At 34.1% G+C, this 15,487-nt stretch overlaps 2 protein-coding genes across 7 annotated transcripts in view; one reads left to right on the top strand and one right to left on the bottom strand.

Moving 5' to 3' along the window:
* Nucleotides 1-15,487, top strand: part of FAM227B (family with sequence similarity 227 member B) — a 284,908-nt gene that overhangs the window by 119,735 nt on the left and 149,686 nt on the right. The gene's annotated exons all lie outside the window — the stretch shown is intronic.
* The window catches only part of FGF7 (fibroblast growth factor 7), a 62,473-nt gene continuing 53,190 nt past the window's right edge, over nt 6,205-15,487 (bottom strand). For both annotated transcript variants that reach the window (XM_004056164.5, XM_055362979.2), the window contains exons 3-4: nt 8,439-8,542; nt 6,205-7,385 (exon numbers count right to left, since the gene is read on the bottom strand). In XM_004056164.5, the coding sequence (XP_004056212.2) occupies nt 7,191-7,385; nt 8,439-8,542 (299 nt within the window). In that variant the 3' untranslated portion in view covers nt 6,205-7,190. The remainder of the gene's footprint in view (nt 7,386-8,438; nt 8,543-15,487) is intronic.

Here is a 15,487-nt window from a genome sequence, read left to right as displayed (position 1 = left end):
CATTGCATATATATATGTGTGTGTGTGCATATGTGTGTGTGTGTGCAATCAATTACTATATTAGAGTGCAATAGGATTCAGAGAAGGAAAAAAATTGTTACAAGGCAGGGGCAAGTTTGGGAATAGCTCATTAAACTTGAGCTTTGTCCTTAAGAGCAGAGCAGGGTATGGATTGATTGACAGTAGGAAGTAGAGATATTCTAAGCAGTGGGGACCGTATAGACAAAACTCAGAGGCAGAATAAATTTGCAACTTGTGTAAATCATGATAAATACAATGGACTAAAGAAACTACGAGGTGTATATTGAACAGTGAGAAGATTGGACAGTCGAGTTAGAGCCAATTGTTTGACAGCTTTGGGTGCTAGTTTGAGAGATTTAAACTAAACCCAACAGGCAAAAAAGAGCCAATATGGGTCTTCAATTGGCGACTGAAATAGTCAAAGTAGTATTATAGGAAGATTAAAGAATTAGGCAGTATATGAGATGGGAAGGAATTTGAAACAAGGAAGATTAAGGAGCTATTGCTAAATTCTAGGCATGAAGTAATAAAGCTGTAGGAGGATGAAGAAAGAGATGAATCTGAATGGATGTTGAGAAAGAAGTTAGCTGAGTGTTGGTGATTTACCATATTCACAGAGTCAAAGGGAAAGAGAGACAAGAATAAGAGCTGACTAAATTTTGAGTATAAAAAGGACAATATTTACTTCTGGCACTGCTGATTAGAATGTATTCTGGAAAAAACTTTCAGAAAATCAGTTTTTCAATTTTATTTCCTGTAATCGTCCTAAGAAAATCAGAAATATAAAGAAGCATATATAAATTGTTCATATTTATCTTCGTAAAATAATTGAAATAACCAAAAATAATCAACAATCGGAGATATATAATAAAGAAGTGATAGTAAAGTAGAAGCCCTCTCATCTAGCCTGGTTGTATCTATTAATTGGTTGATTAATGGAAAAATTTCAGTCAAGTGGAGAATCATTAAGGTGATATGTACATGCCCTAAATATATTTACTTCAAACATAAAAAGGTACATTCGTCATTTTTCGATGTAGAGCTATGCCCTTTCCTCTGAGTATGATTCTAATAATGATTATACCCATTAAATATTGTCTATAGTATCCAGTATCCGTTTCTTTAAAATGAACTAAGAATTCAGTGATATCTGCCAAACAACTTAAGTGCATAATTTCTCTAGATTTTTATTACTTTTTCTTGTTGTTTTGCCCACCTAATTAAGCAGCAAAGTTTTTAATTACTCACCTTCTTCCATTGCCACTCCTTAGCCACTATAAGGACAGGCTCCTATTCTGAAGAATATGGAAAACAATTGCAATTTTAAACAGAGGATGCGTGATCTGAAATATATTTTAACAGAATCACTTTGGCTGCTCTGTTTGAGAATGGACTGTGGTGGGGGAGGGAGGACTTTTGTGCACTTTGTATTCCATAATCATTCTGATGCAAAAACAATTGTAACTCTCTTTCTAGTGTCTACATTTCCTGTGAGCCCCAGTTGTGAATAGCAGAAATATGGAGGCATCTAGGAAAACCTAGGGGCAGGAGGGGCTGGGAGGGAATAAGGCCTTTCAAGGTGTTTAAAGAAGAGACAAAGATGAAGAAGCAGGCATAGTTTCTGAAGAGGTTTTTTGGTTTTTGTTGTTGTTTGCATTTACCTAATTAGTTCTCAATTGCAGAGGCACATTAGAATCTTCTGGGGAATTTTTAAAATACCACTGCATGGGCCACCTGTCATATACACTGATGTAATTGGCCTGCGTTGGGGCCTAGGTGTCTCTCGTCTCTCTCTCTCTGTCTCTCTCTCTCTCTCTCTCTCTGTCTCTGTCTCTCTCTCTCTCTATATATATATATGTGTATATATATATATATATGTATATATATATATATATATCTCCTGTTCTGTATATATCTATATATCTATAGATATATATAGAACAGGGGATACCAGTGTGTACCTACCATTGAAATCAATTGTTTTCAAGTCTTTTTAGGTCTTATTCTCAGATGGTCTTGGGTAAATGGTGGCTGATTGCCTTCAGCATCTAGAACAAAACACTCTATGGCCTAGAGGAATTCCAGCTGGCATCTATGATCTTATTCTCTTGAGGTAGGGCAGCTAAAGGGAGGATTATCTTCATGTTGAGTCTGATGGAGGGTAATTTGCTTCATGTGGAGGCAAAGGGATATTGTTAGTTTTGCAGCTACATTGGGAGTTCTAAGTAGCCATATCTCAGGCTAATAGGAAGTCCAGATTGGTTCAAACCTTTTGTTAATTATCCTGTGTAGGAATGGACCACGCAGTATCCCTCAAGGAAGAATCAAGAATGTTTCCACAGAGAATATACATATTTCATCTCTTTCTCTGCTGAATGGATGCCCACTGAAAGCCATGAATTACTCTTATTAGACCCTGTAGAATCCCAGTTTATGGCAGTGACATTAAAAACATCTAGTTTATGACTTGGATTAGGCAGCCTGTAAAATGGCTTCCAGTGATCCCTGCTTTCTGGTATGTATGCCCTTGTATAATACCCTCCTCATGAGTGTAGACAGAGGTAACATCGCTTTTGAAACTAGGCTATATATATTAAAATAAACAAACAAACCTGTGGCTTCCATTTTGGGTACTTCATCTCACACTCTCTGATTTCTTGCTCCGTGGGAAACAGACTGTAATGTTGTAAGCAGTGCTATGGAGAGGTCCATGTGGTAAGGAAGTGATAGGTCCTGATAACAGCCAGTGAGGATCTAAGGTGGATCCCTTTCTGAGTTGAATATTGAGATAGATGACTACAGCCCTGGTCTACACCTTGATTGCAGCCTCATGAGGAATTCTGACCAAAAACACTGTTCTGAACCATGCCCAGGCTCCTGAGCCACATAAACTATGAGAAAACAAATATTTGTTTCAAGCCATTAAGTTTTAATTTGTTACACAGCAATAGATAACTAACACATGGAAGGATTCATCAAGAGAAGGGTTTTTCATAAGTGAAATGTTATTTTCATCTCACATTTCAATTATTAGAATATAAATGAAAGAAAATAAATTTGGATAGGCTCTCAAATTCAATGATAAGAACTTGGAAAATGCAACCACGTGATAACCAGGAAGTAAAAGGAAAACATAAGAGGCATCTTCCCAGACAAGAGTAAATATCTGGTTCCTTGAGAAGTGTAGTTTGAGAATGGAGAAATCAGATGTTATTGGAAAGAGGCTAGGACTGTATTATTTCTTGCTTCCTGTCAAGTCTTTTCAACTCAAGAGAAAGTAAATTTTCTTGACAAACCATTCAAAATTAAAGGATAGGTGGGAGTATATGTGTCCCTGAAGGAACAAGTGACCTTCATTGAAAGCAGCAGCTTGGTTGAATAAATACAGAAGTGGAATAAAGAGTAGCTGACAACAATGCTGAAATAGTTACACATGAAGTTTTAATGAGCTATTTCATATTAAGATACATATTGAGAATTCAAACCAGAGAGACCAGGTAATAGATATTTTCCCAACTCTGTTTTAGGGTGATCATAGAAATGATACCCACAAGTTAGTCATAGTGGCCTGCATCCATTTCGATGTATCAGTGATGTATTCTGATTGGCCAGTAATCACCCATACTGACTGTTAAATATTTTTGTTATCACTCCTATGTGTGGTGAATTTGAGTTCTGGTTTTCTTTAGCCTTGTGTTGTTTATGTGTAAAGTTGGATTATGGGAGGCAAATAATCTCTTGTGTCTCATTCACACTCAAGTAAATGGCAGTGGGGTAGGGATGTAAACGAAACTGCATGATAAGCCCTGCAAGTCATTCTGATATATCAATTTTGCTTACTGGTGTTTAATTGCAGACATTGTCATAATAACGCAACCACAAATATATTATGGAGTAAGATGCAAAAATCACATGAGTCTTAAGAGAAAAGAAATGTTCTGTCTGTGGTGGGCCCCCTTTGCATTATTCTCTAACTTCTTATTTTACACGTCTACTATTAGAGAAATTTCAGTAGAAAATCGTAAGGGGCACTGTTTTAGAGTTTTTCTTGTTATAGGATTGCTTTTACTACGGCTAGGTCCCCTCGTACATCTTTACGTTCTTTGGCAGTCTAGAGAACCAGAAGAGCAAACTCTGTAAGATAGAAACCCTAAGAATTTACCTCCAGCATCCCTTCTCTTCTGTCATTAAATTGAATTTTTAGCCAACTCAAAGGCTGACAATTTATACTATGGTTTTTATATTTTTATATTATAATTTATATTATGGCTTATGTCAAAATGTTTTGTTCACTGCTTTGAAAGTATCTTTTGTTTACTTTTGTTATCATTTCATATTTTAATTTTTCCTTTTCTAATTGTTAGAAACTCATGTATTTAATTTCATCTTTCAAAGAACATTTTTAAAAGGCTTACTCTGCTTATATGTATATTTTGCACAAAGCTTTCCATTCGTAAACAAAAGGTGAATAGGAATCAGAATTGAAAACTACATAATTTCTTTTCTCCTTTTCAGTCAAATCATCACAGTATAGATTAGTCATTGTGTATGAAGTGCATTGCCAAGACATAGTCACATTTGTGTACAAATGTAAAGGCTATATCTCAACATAAATAAAAAACAAAAACATGCCGAAGACCATTAGCTAATAATACTAATAATCAAAGAGTAGAAAGCATGTGCTAACTGATCTAGGCTCTTGTGACAGCTGTATATCTACCCAGCTGCATGACCTTAGGTGTATCAAAATCTCAATTTCCTAGACTACAAATGAGTAAGAGGGATGGAGGCCCCTTACAGTTTTAAGATTCTAGAATTCTAAATGTGTGTAACTAGAGCAAATTTTATTTTCTAAAATTTGCATAATAAATTTAAAAATAGGAGAAAAACAAATAATTAAAGTACATATTTCTAGAAGTCTTTTTTAGGTGACTTATACTACCAGGAATGTATTTACCACTAAATATTGGTTTTGCCTAATTCAGCATTGCTATGTAATTTGATGGAAGTATAACTCCATAGACAAAGAGCATTTGGTCCTAACATAGCTTGTATTTTATATGTATATACACTATTCCTATTTAAATTTCTGTATAGTCATGTTTTACCCTTTTAAAATGAAGATTAGTTTTAGTATGTATTTTCTTTTGTCTATAAACATTCAATGAATTCACACTGAAAACTGATTATGAACAGATAGTCTGCTAGGCACTAAGGAAACACATATGAAAAACTAAGTCCTCCTCTGCCCTCAATATGCTCACAAGACTACAGTTACTGAAGCCTCACCTCAAAACCTAGCTAGCAAAGTCCTTTAATCAGGTGATAGTTCAGAATACCATTCATGCTTTCTCCCAAGAGTATGTCTGAGGAAGGGCAGTTCTTTCTAGTTTTCTACATCCTGGTCGTATAGGTCAACCACAGGAAAATTAAATGAATCTACTATTTTTGTTGACCTAGCCTTTTCATATAACTCTCATCTATAAATGTATTACCAAATACTATTTATGTAAAGGGACTTGAATGACAAATATTTTGAAATTAAAACCACAATGGTTAGCATGCCTTTTAAATTAGATAAATATTGACCTCCCACTGGTGAACATATAAAGTGCTACCAAGATCTGCCAATGAAAGACTTTTGAAGTAGAAATTCATCTTTGTAATAATCCTGTTATCTGTAGGCTGACCTCAAGCCTTCATGACATTCAGGGCCCCTTATTCTTAACTGTATCTTCTATTTTGGGCATTGTGCTCTTGCCATCTAACAGGAAAACAACTTTCAGTGCTGCCACCTTTTGAACAGCAGAGATTTCTAGAGATTAGAAAATTACTAAATTTAAATATACATAGTTTTAAAATATGATACTTTTCTACCCATGCATTCAAATATATTCTAACTTTAAAATCCTGTAAATACTTATATTTGTAATGATTTTACTTATATGATCCAATTAATTGGCAAGAATATGTGGTGAAAGATTTTTTACATATTTGTATTGTTCTGTGTGAGACATCTATTGTAAGCATTGCTTCAGGCTCTCATTTTTGTCTGCCTTCCAGGATTTGCTGGCCCAAGTGCTGTGTGCTAGACTTAGTGTCAGTCAGAAAAGGGAGGGAAACTTGCAGTTGAGCCAGACAGTTTTGTTATTCCTTTAAAATTAAAAGCATATGAAACAGATACAGCTTATTAAGGTTTTTTTTATAAATAACATAAACTTAAATAACAAAACAATAAAGTTCAAAAACAACTTAAAATAGAGTTTAATGCTGTAACCATAGGAAAAAAGCATGATTATTTGTGGGAAGAACATTATTAAAAGCCATATTCCCAAATATGAATTATACAAAGATAGATTACGTTACTTGAAAAAAACTTAAAGATTTCTCAATTTTACTTTGAGGAATTATAAAATGTTATTTTGTGGCAAGTAAGATGAAGTACAGTATTATCATCAGTCACTGTTGCTATCTTATATACAAGATTTTTGGAAACATCCTTTTAGCAATACCCTTTCCACTTGAGCAGCATTAAAAATTTTGTTCTTATTAATAGGTATAAGCATGTTCTAATCCTGTACTTTTGTTAAATTATCTATTTTATTGACTTTCATAATAGTTTTTTTGAGAATATTTTTTTCTGATTAGAGTTTAAGTAGATTATAATTTTTCACTAGAAAGCATTTAAAATGCTGCTCATTTTCCATAGTTAGTGTAGCTTGATTATCTGACAAATCCTGCCAGAAGCCTGTAGGTCTGATATACCTTATATAACATCATCTGTATTATTATTATTATAGCAGCCATTTTATAAGCAGATAGGAATATTTAAATAATCATTATCAGATAATCAAATCTAACATACTCTTAAGGGTAAATTAATTTAAGAAAAAAATTACTATTACTAACATCATGATTGTACAACCAGTTTCACAATTTTTTACAACCTTTAGTTACTAAGTCTGATTTTTGTGTATACTTTTCAAATCTTTCTTTAATGCAGTGTCTTAAACATAAATGCACAAGTCCAGCTTGATCAGTTTTTCAGTAGTTTTCCAGCCTTTCTTGATTACTAAAAAATAAAAGGAAAGAAAATTTTGAGAAGAAAGAAAACAGTCCACTTAAAGAAATCTCCCTGCTAGAACTGGTTCTTTATATACCATATGCAATTAAGTTATTGCCATAGGAAGAAAGTGGGCTGTTTTTTGTTCTTTCTTCGTTTTTTTTCCTCTTACAGGAATCCCTTTTTGATTTAAGGCAACAAACATTTCCCCTCCGTTGTGTGTCCATTTAGCTGATGCATATGTGTTGTAATGGTTTTCCAGAATTAGTTCTTTGAAGTTACAATCTTCATTGCATTCTTTCTGTTAAAACAAATAAACAAACAGATGTTATCCAAATGATTTTTAGAGAGGCTCAATTAAACAAAGAGTAAGCAGGTAATATTTGGTAGAATTGAAACATACACAACTTTTTTTAACCCTCAGATTGAGCAGGCCTAATGTGGTTTATTAGCTATACTTATGTAGTATATTTGCATAAAAAGGTATCTTAAATTTGAAATAAAAACACCACATAATACACAACTAGTTATGAAATATGTGTAGCTTTTTGGAAGTTCATGTCAACTATTCTTTAAATTAGGACCTATTTCCCCCTAAGTAACAGGCCTCATATTACTATTCCCACATCACTCATTCTTTAACCACTGGAAATTTGGTATAATTAGCAGAACCTCTGCCTCCCTCAGGTGAGAGACTTGTTTCACAACTTTTATTTAGTTCTACATTGTCTTCAGTGGTAATGGAAGATAAAAGGTTAATTTGTTTGTTTCCATGCAACCATTTGTTCATTCAATTAAACCTGTGTCATTATGCCTAGCTGTGGGAATACAAAGGAAAGCCAATTATATTTTATTATAGTGGGATGAACTGTTACATATTTTGCATTGTAGTGAAGTGGGGACAATGTGGATAATTACATTTCAATGCCCATGATTGTGAGATTGATGTTGATGAATGAACTAAACATTTCAAGATTTTTTCCCAAGAATTTTCATGTCAGCAATGTGCAAATTGGGTGAACTTTAACAAAAAGAGCTTTAATACTGGCAAATGGAAATTTGGGATTTTAAATATCTAAAATGCACATGGAATTTTAGAGCTGGAAGGATCCTTAGGGGTCAGTTAATTCAATTCATTTTACAGATGAAGAAACCAAAATCCAAAGAACAAGCCATTTGTCCAAAGTCACACAGAAAACATTTTTTCTTAACGTTTGAGTATAAAGTGTTTTAATAAAATCATTAAATTATACAGTTGGAGATAAATTAATTCCATTTTTGCTTTTCAGAAAGGTGAGATATTTTGACAAAAATGAGTTTTAAAAATTAAGCCTAAGCTATCAATTATCAATACCTTTGCATAGAGTTTTCCTTCCTTGTTCATTGCAAGATAGAATTCACTTTCCACCCCTTTGATTGCCACAATTCCAACTGCCACTGTCCTGATTTCCATGATATCTGCAAGGAATCACAGAAAGACATGTCAAGTATTCGTTCAGCTTTGCAAATGATCCACGAATGGCCATTTGTTCTTATTTCTGTTTTAATTGGAAGTTTTTAAAATTTTTAATATGATTATTTACTCAGCCCAAGACCCCTGACCCACAATAGATACACACAAACACCAGGATAGTCGTTATATAAGGGAAGTGCAAACTGATGGTTTTTTATTTTGTAGAAAATGTGTCTGTATCAAATAAATAGTTACATATTTGAGTTCAGCTTTTTATTCTCTAGAATTAAATTTCTAATTTACTATAATAATAATAGCTAATGTTTATTGAACTCATACCACATGCCAAGGATTATTGCATTGCTGTTATGTGTTAACTCATTTACTCATAACCACAGATTGAGACAGGTAGTCTTGTTATCCCAGTTTTACAGATCAGGAAACTGAAGCACAGAGAAACTAAGAAATTTGCCCAAATTCTTATACCTGATAAGTAGCAGAACTGGAATTTGAACCCAGACATTCTGGCTCTTAATCATTATATAATTACTTTTCTATTTGGATAAACTTTATCTTAAAAATTATTGCCAACAGAATAGCTCTTGAATATACTGAAAGTGAAGAAAATTCTAATTAAAGCGAGTGTAAATTATGGTAAACAGAGCCTCCTGCCTTAAGAAAAAGATTGTTTTAAACTGATAGTATTTTGATACATTAAAAGACCATTTAAAACAAAATTATGAATCCTATTTATATAATACTTCATAACTTTATACCTTTGTAATTAACTTTTAAATCTTTGTTGAAATAGTATTTACAAAATGTGTTTACACAAGAATGGTAACTTACTATTTTCCTTTATTATATGTATCTTCCTTAAATCCTGTGTTTTAATGACACACTAAATAAAGTAAAATCTCAAGATATTTATTAAAATGATGTAAGAATTAAAATTTTAGTGTACTTTTATGCAATTTGCTATTAATTACATTTTCTACATGAAGGTACAGTCCTGAGACATTCTTTTACCTATGTCTAACACAGTGCAAAGAAAAGTCAAAGTGTCAATTATCTGTGTGATTGGGCCTTCAAAAACTATTTTCTAAAATATTGACTTAAAGAAAAAACTAATTGTTTTGCCCCATACCTTCACTTCATTCTCTTATTTATTTTTTTTACTTCATTTTTGCTACATGGATAATAAAATTTCTATTCATGTCGTTGGGATTTAATGTAGCCCAGCTAATATTTGTCATTTGCCTCACATATATGTTGCATATAGAAGCCCTTTTCCCAGTATACTATACTTAACACTAATCAGAGCTCGTCCAGTTGAGAGTTTCACAGCTACTCATCTAGAAATTGGGTTTTATTAAGAAAATGCAAATGAATGGATATTAATCTTTTTATATATTTATTAAGCATTATCACAACGCATACAACCCTACTGTGGTTTTAGGACACAAATTAAGAAAAACAGCCCTGGTTTCTGACACCAGAAGTTAAAACCTAATAGAAACAGCAAACACGTCCATATATTTTGAAGAATTTTGAAGAACACAGGCCTGAATAGGCTAGAGAAAATTTTAATAATTGCTTACAAGCACATGAAGGATTATGATGTTGATGCATTCATGTAACGTTCAACAGATCTGCACTGAGAGCCAATTCTATGCTAGGCTCAATTCACAGACAAGCCTTGCCCTTTTAGAGCACTCTATTCGGTAACTACAACTTCATTGCATTAAAGGAAGCACAAAGGGAAATAACATGCAGAAGAATACTATTAGGTTAAATTTGTACTAATAAAATGAAAAATACTGAAGAAATTCATTGATTCAACATATTTGCAATACCTCCAAAATGGAATAAATGTATCAGTTAGGTTGGTGCAAAAGTAATTGTGGCTTTTGCCATTACTTTTATGACAAAAACTGTAATTACCTTTGCACCAACCTAATAATTAAAAGACATATGGAATAGTTGGTTTCTAAAGATCTTAGCATTGTAGAATATCATTAAGAAGTCAATATTTTCTTTTCCTTCAAGTCTCTTTACTCCTGCAATTCCTCCCTTTATTTATTATATTTTCTTTTAGATAAAAAGAGAATGCTGATGCACAAGCTTAGAGTGTCTTTCATGATCAATTATTAGGGACTGGAATCTGTAATGTTTGCTAGCTTTTCTTTTACAGAACAATTGTAAAACATAAATGTTGACTGATAGAGTTATATTAATTATGATAGGCAGACATCTTCCCTTTTCGGTCCAGTCATGACAATAAGTTCATATTGCCCCTCTCCCAAAACGTTTTCCTCTATCCCCTGCCTGTCTATTGCCCACTATTTCTTTACTGCACTTTACAAGAGGTGATGGCTGAATGTGGTAGCTCACACCTGTAATCCCAGCACTTCAGGAGGCCGAGTCAGGCGGAACACTTGAGGTCAGGAGTTCAATACTAACCTGGCCAACATGGTGAAACCCCGTTTCTACTAAAAATACAAAAAATTATCCGGGTATGGTGGCGGATGCCTGTAATCCCAGCTACTCAGGAGGCTGAGGCAGGAGAATTGCATGAACCCAGAAGGCGGAGGCTGCAGTGAGCCAAAACGGCGCCACTGCCCTCTAGCCTGGGCAACAGAGTAAGACTCCGTCTCACCAAAAAAAAAAAAAAAAAAAAAAAAAATTAGTTGGGCATGGTGGTGCATTCCTATAATTCTAGCTACTTGAGAGGCTGAGGCAGGAGAATCACTTGAACTTGGGAGGCAGAGGTTGCAATGAGCCGAGGTCACACCACAGCACTCCAGTGTGGGTGGAGTGAGGCTCTTTCTCAAAATAATAGATAAATAAATAAATAAAAACAAGGTGATGAACATTTTTAATCTTATCCCTCCACATATTAGGGTTAAGGATACCAAAAATTCTTTGTAAAGATTCTACGTTTAACTGAGATGAGAATAGACTTATATTCTTAATTGCTTGACATATTTAAAAAATACCATTCACACTGGGAAATCAACATATCTAAAAGACAATTGCTTGGGGAGAGCATTAAGCAGTGTTGGCAGAATCAGTACCTTATCAACCCTATTTTCTAGTCTATTTTGTTCCATGTCCTACGACCCTCTTTTATTCAAGAAAAGCTCAAGAATAAAGAAATTAACATTATCACTCTTTTGTTCAGTTGCAGTGTGGGGAGTGATGTTCCTTTCAATATGCACAAATATTTATAGAAGTGTTAACTATGGGCCGGGCGCATTGGCTCACGCCTGTAATCCCAGCACTTTGGGAGGCCAACGCGGGCGGATCGCCTGAGGTCAGGAGTTCAAGACCAGCCTGGCAAATATGGTGAAACCCCATCTCTACTAAAAATACAAAAATTAGCCAGGCATGATGGTGGGTGTCTGTAATCCCAGTTACTCGGTAGTCTGAGTCAGGAGAATCATTTGAACCTGGGAGGCGGAGGTTGCAGTGAGCCGAGATTTCACCATTGCACTCCAGCCTGGACAACAAGAGCTAGACCCCATCTCACAAAAAAAAGAAAAAAAAAAAAAGAGGTATTAACTATGAAATCCTACCCTCCAAATCAGAAGCCATGAAGTTGCTCAGAAAACATAATAGAAAAATATGTAATATGCAGATGTTAAATTAGTTACCAATATAAGTTAATTATACTTGGTATTTTTGTCTACAGTGTATCCGTTGCCTCACATAAAACAAATAGAAGAGGCTGTCTTTCTTTGTGGATTTCCATTTGTGCTTAAGAGAAGTTTGTTCACATTAAGTAGCACTCAGTAAATTTATTTCCAAAGATTTAAAGCATATTACATAGATGCATCAAATTGTTGACATAATGTCCATGATAGCATAATGGTAGAGTTCAAAAATATAAATAAAAGAGAGAGGGAGAATCAGCTCATGCAATAGAACATGAAAAACCAGGCAATATGTCAAGCACATTGACCATTTAGCCTTGTCAGCAATATTGTCAATAATAGCATAAATTTATTATTTAGGATGTCACCCTTACACACTAGAGACTATGCCCTAAATAGCTTCCCTATTTTTTATCCTCTGGTTCAATAATTCATGAATTTATCTAAACCTTTTTGTCTGTTTATTATTTAAACCTGTATCACACTTGGAATGAAAAATGGGAAACTTTGATCTAAATTGCAATTACTTTTTTAAAAAATTCTCTAAAATCTTTCATAATTTTAGGTGTCCCTCTAATCTTGTATTTCAGAAATTGATACTAATTCTTTTTTTAATTACCAATAGCTTTGTGATTTTAAAATGCTTTAACTTTCCTGTTTGAAAAATTACTTTTTAGTGTCTCACTACACAGAATCCATGCCCACCAATCTCAGCATCATTAATATTTCTTTTTCCTGAAACCTTTAAAGCTTTATATTTAAAGTTTTGAAGGGGTATATATTAATATGGCTGTGCTAGCATGATAACTAAATATTATTTTCAAGTTGGAAAAAAAGTGGAGGCAGCGGTTTGATGGTTAGCCAATCAGAACATTTAATCTTGTCCTTGATCAAATATACCCTCTTCGGCATGTTAAAACTAAGAAGTAGTATCAACAAAGAAAAAAACATTTAAATTTAAATACATTTTATGATTTTCTGTCAAGCCTGGATTGTTGAGTGGGAAATCTTAACCATTATATATTTATATTATGTTTAAGGCTATAGATTCCATTCATTTTACATCACTAAAATACACTGACATATACATATATGCAAAAAATATATCAATATATCCAACATATACAAAAAACACTGAAAACACAACAATAAGGAAAAAAAAACCTAGTTAAAAAGTGGGCAAAATCTGGACACCTCACTAAAGATACACAAAGGGCAAATAAGCATATGAAAAGATGCTCAATATCATAGATCATTAAAGAATTGCAAGATGGATGCAGCTGGAGGCCATTATCCTAAGCAAATTAACACAGGAACAGAAAACTAAATACTGCATGTTTTCACTTATAAGTGGGAGCTAAACACTGGGTACTTAGGGACATAAAGATGGCAACAGCTGACACTGGGGACTACTGGCGGGGAGTAGATGAGGGAAGGGTTTAAAAACCATTAGGTACTACGCTCAGTACCTGGGTGTTGGGAGCAATCATACCTCAAACCTCAGTATCACACAATATACCCAGGTAACAGACCTGCACATGTACCCCCTGAATCTAAAATAAAAGTTGAAATTATTTAAAAAGGAATTGCAAATTAAAACAACAATGAGATACCTCTGTACAACTATTAGCGTGACTAAACTCCGAAAAACTAACAGTGCTGTATGCTGGCAAGGATGCAAAGCAACCAAAACTCTTTCATTACTAGTGGGAATGCAAAATGGTGCAGTCACATGGGAAGACAGTTTGGCAGTTTCTTAAAAACTAAACATACTCTTACTATATAATCCAGCAGTCATGCCCCCAGGTTTTTGTCGAATTGAATTGAAAACTATGTCCACACAAAAACCTGAACATGACTATTTATAGAAGCTTTATTCGTATCATCAAAAACCAGACGCAACCCACATATCCAATAGGTAAATGGATAAACAAACTATGGTACACGTATACATTGGAATATTATTTAGCAATAAAAAGGTATTGAGCTGTGAAGCCACAAAAAGACAAGGGGAACCTTAAGTACATATTGCTAAGTGAAAGAAACCAGTCTGAAAAAGCCACATACTGTGTGATTCCAGCCATATGACATTCTGGCAAAGGCAAAACTTTAGAGACAGTAATATCAGTGGTGGCAAGGGCCTTGAGGAGAACAGAAAATGGATGAAAAGCTGAATCACAGGGGATTTTTAAATCAGTGAAACTATTCTGCGTAATACTGTAATAGTGGATACATGATATACATTTGTCAGAACTCATAGAACTATACAAAGCAAAGCGTGGACCTTAGTATAAACTGATGGTATAAATATTGGCTCATCTATTGTAATAAATGTGCCACATTAATGCAAGATATTTATAATGGAGGAACTGTTGGGGGGAAATGGAGATTGTTTATGGGAACTCTATTATCTGCTCAATTTTTTTTTTTTTTTTTCGAGACAGAGTCTCGCTCTGTCGCCCAGGCTGGAGTGCAGTGGCGGGATCTCTGCTCACTGCAAGCTCCGCCTCCCAGGTTTGCACTATTTCCCTGCCTCAGCCTCCCGAGTAGCTGGGACTACAGGCACCCGCCACCACGCCCGGCTAATTTTTTTGTATTTTTAGTAGAGACGAGGTTTCACCGTGTTAGCCAGGATGGTCTCAATCTCCTGAGTGATCTGCCCACCTTGGCCTCCCAAAGTGCTGGGATTACAGGCGTGAGCCACCACGTCCGGCCTATCTGCTCAATTTTTTTTGTAAATCTTAAAGTGTTCTAAAATACCAAGTCTACTAATTTTTAAATGCAGCTGACTTTAATAATATAATATCATTGAGTGTAGAGAAACTATTTGTACCGACATTTTACATTATTTATTTATGTCCAAAATATATAGAACATATGGGATTTGTTATTAATTACTATTAAAAATGTCTTTGGTAATGGATTAAGATCTTCTTACCCAATGAATAACTTCTTTTTGTGAAATATGGACAGTAAAGAGGAGTAAGGTCATAATAAAAACACACTTTGGAAATTGTAGGATACAAATACTGGATATACAGACCACTGTTTCACTTGTTAAGTGTACAGTATCTCTCAGGTGATTGGGAATGGAAAACAAGAGCCAGTAATATTTTAGAAACTTGATCTGATTACTTTAATTATGATATCCTATCTGGATATTAATAAATATATACAAAAATTAAGTTAGTATTTTCTCTTTCCACAGAAAAAATAAAATGAGTGATACCTAGCAGTATATGCCAATTGCAAAAAAAAAAAACAAAAACAAAAAACAAAACAGGAAAATAAATA

Source organism: Gorilla gorilla, chromosome 16 (genome assembly GCF_029281585.2).
Source record: "Gorilla gorilla gorilla isolate KB3781 chromosome 16, NHGRI_mGorGor1-v2.1_pri, whole genome shotgun sequence".
NCBI lineage: Eukaryota > Metazoa > Chordata > Mammalia > Primates > Hominidae > Gorilla > Gorilla gorilla.
This window is presented reverse-complemented; position numbering and strand designations above follow the sequence as displayed.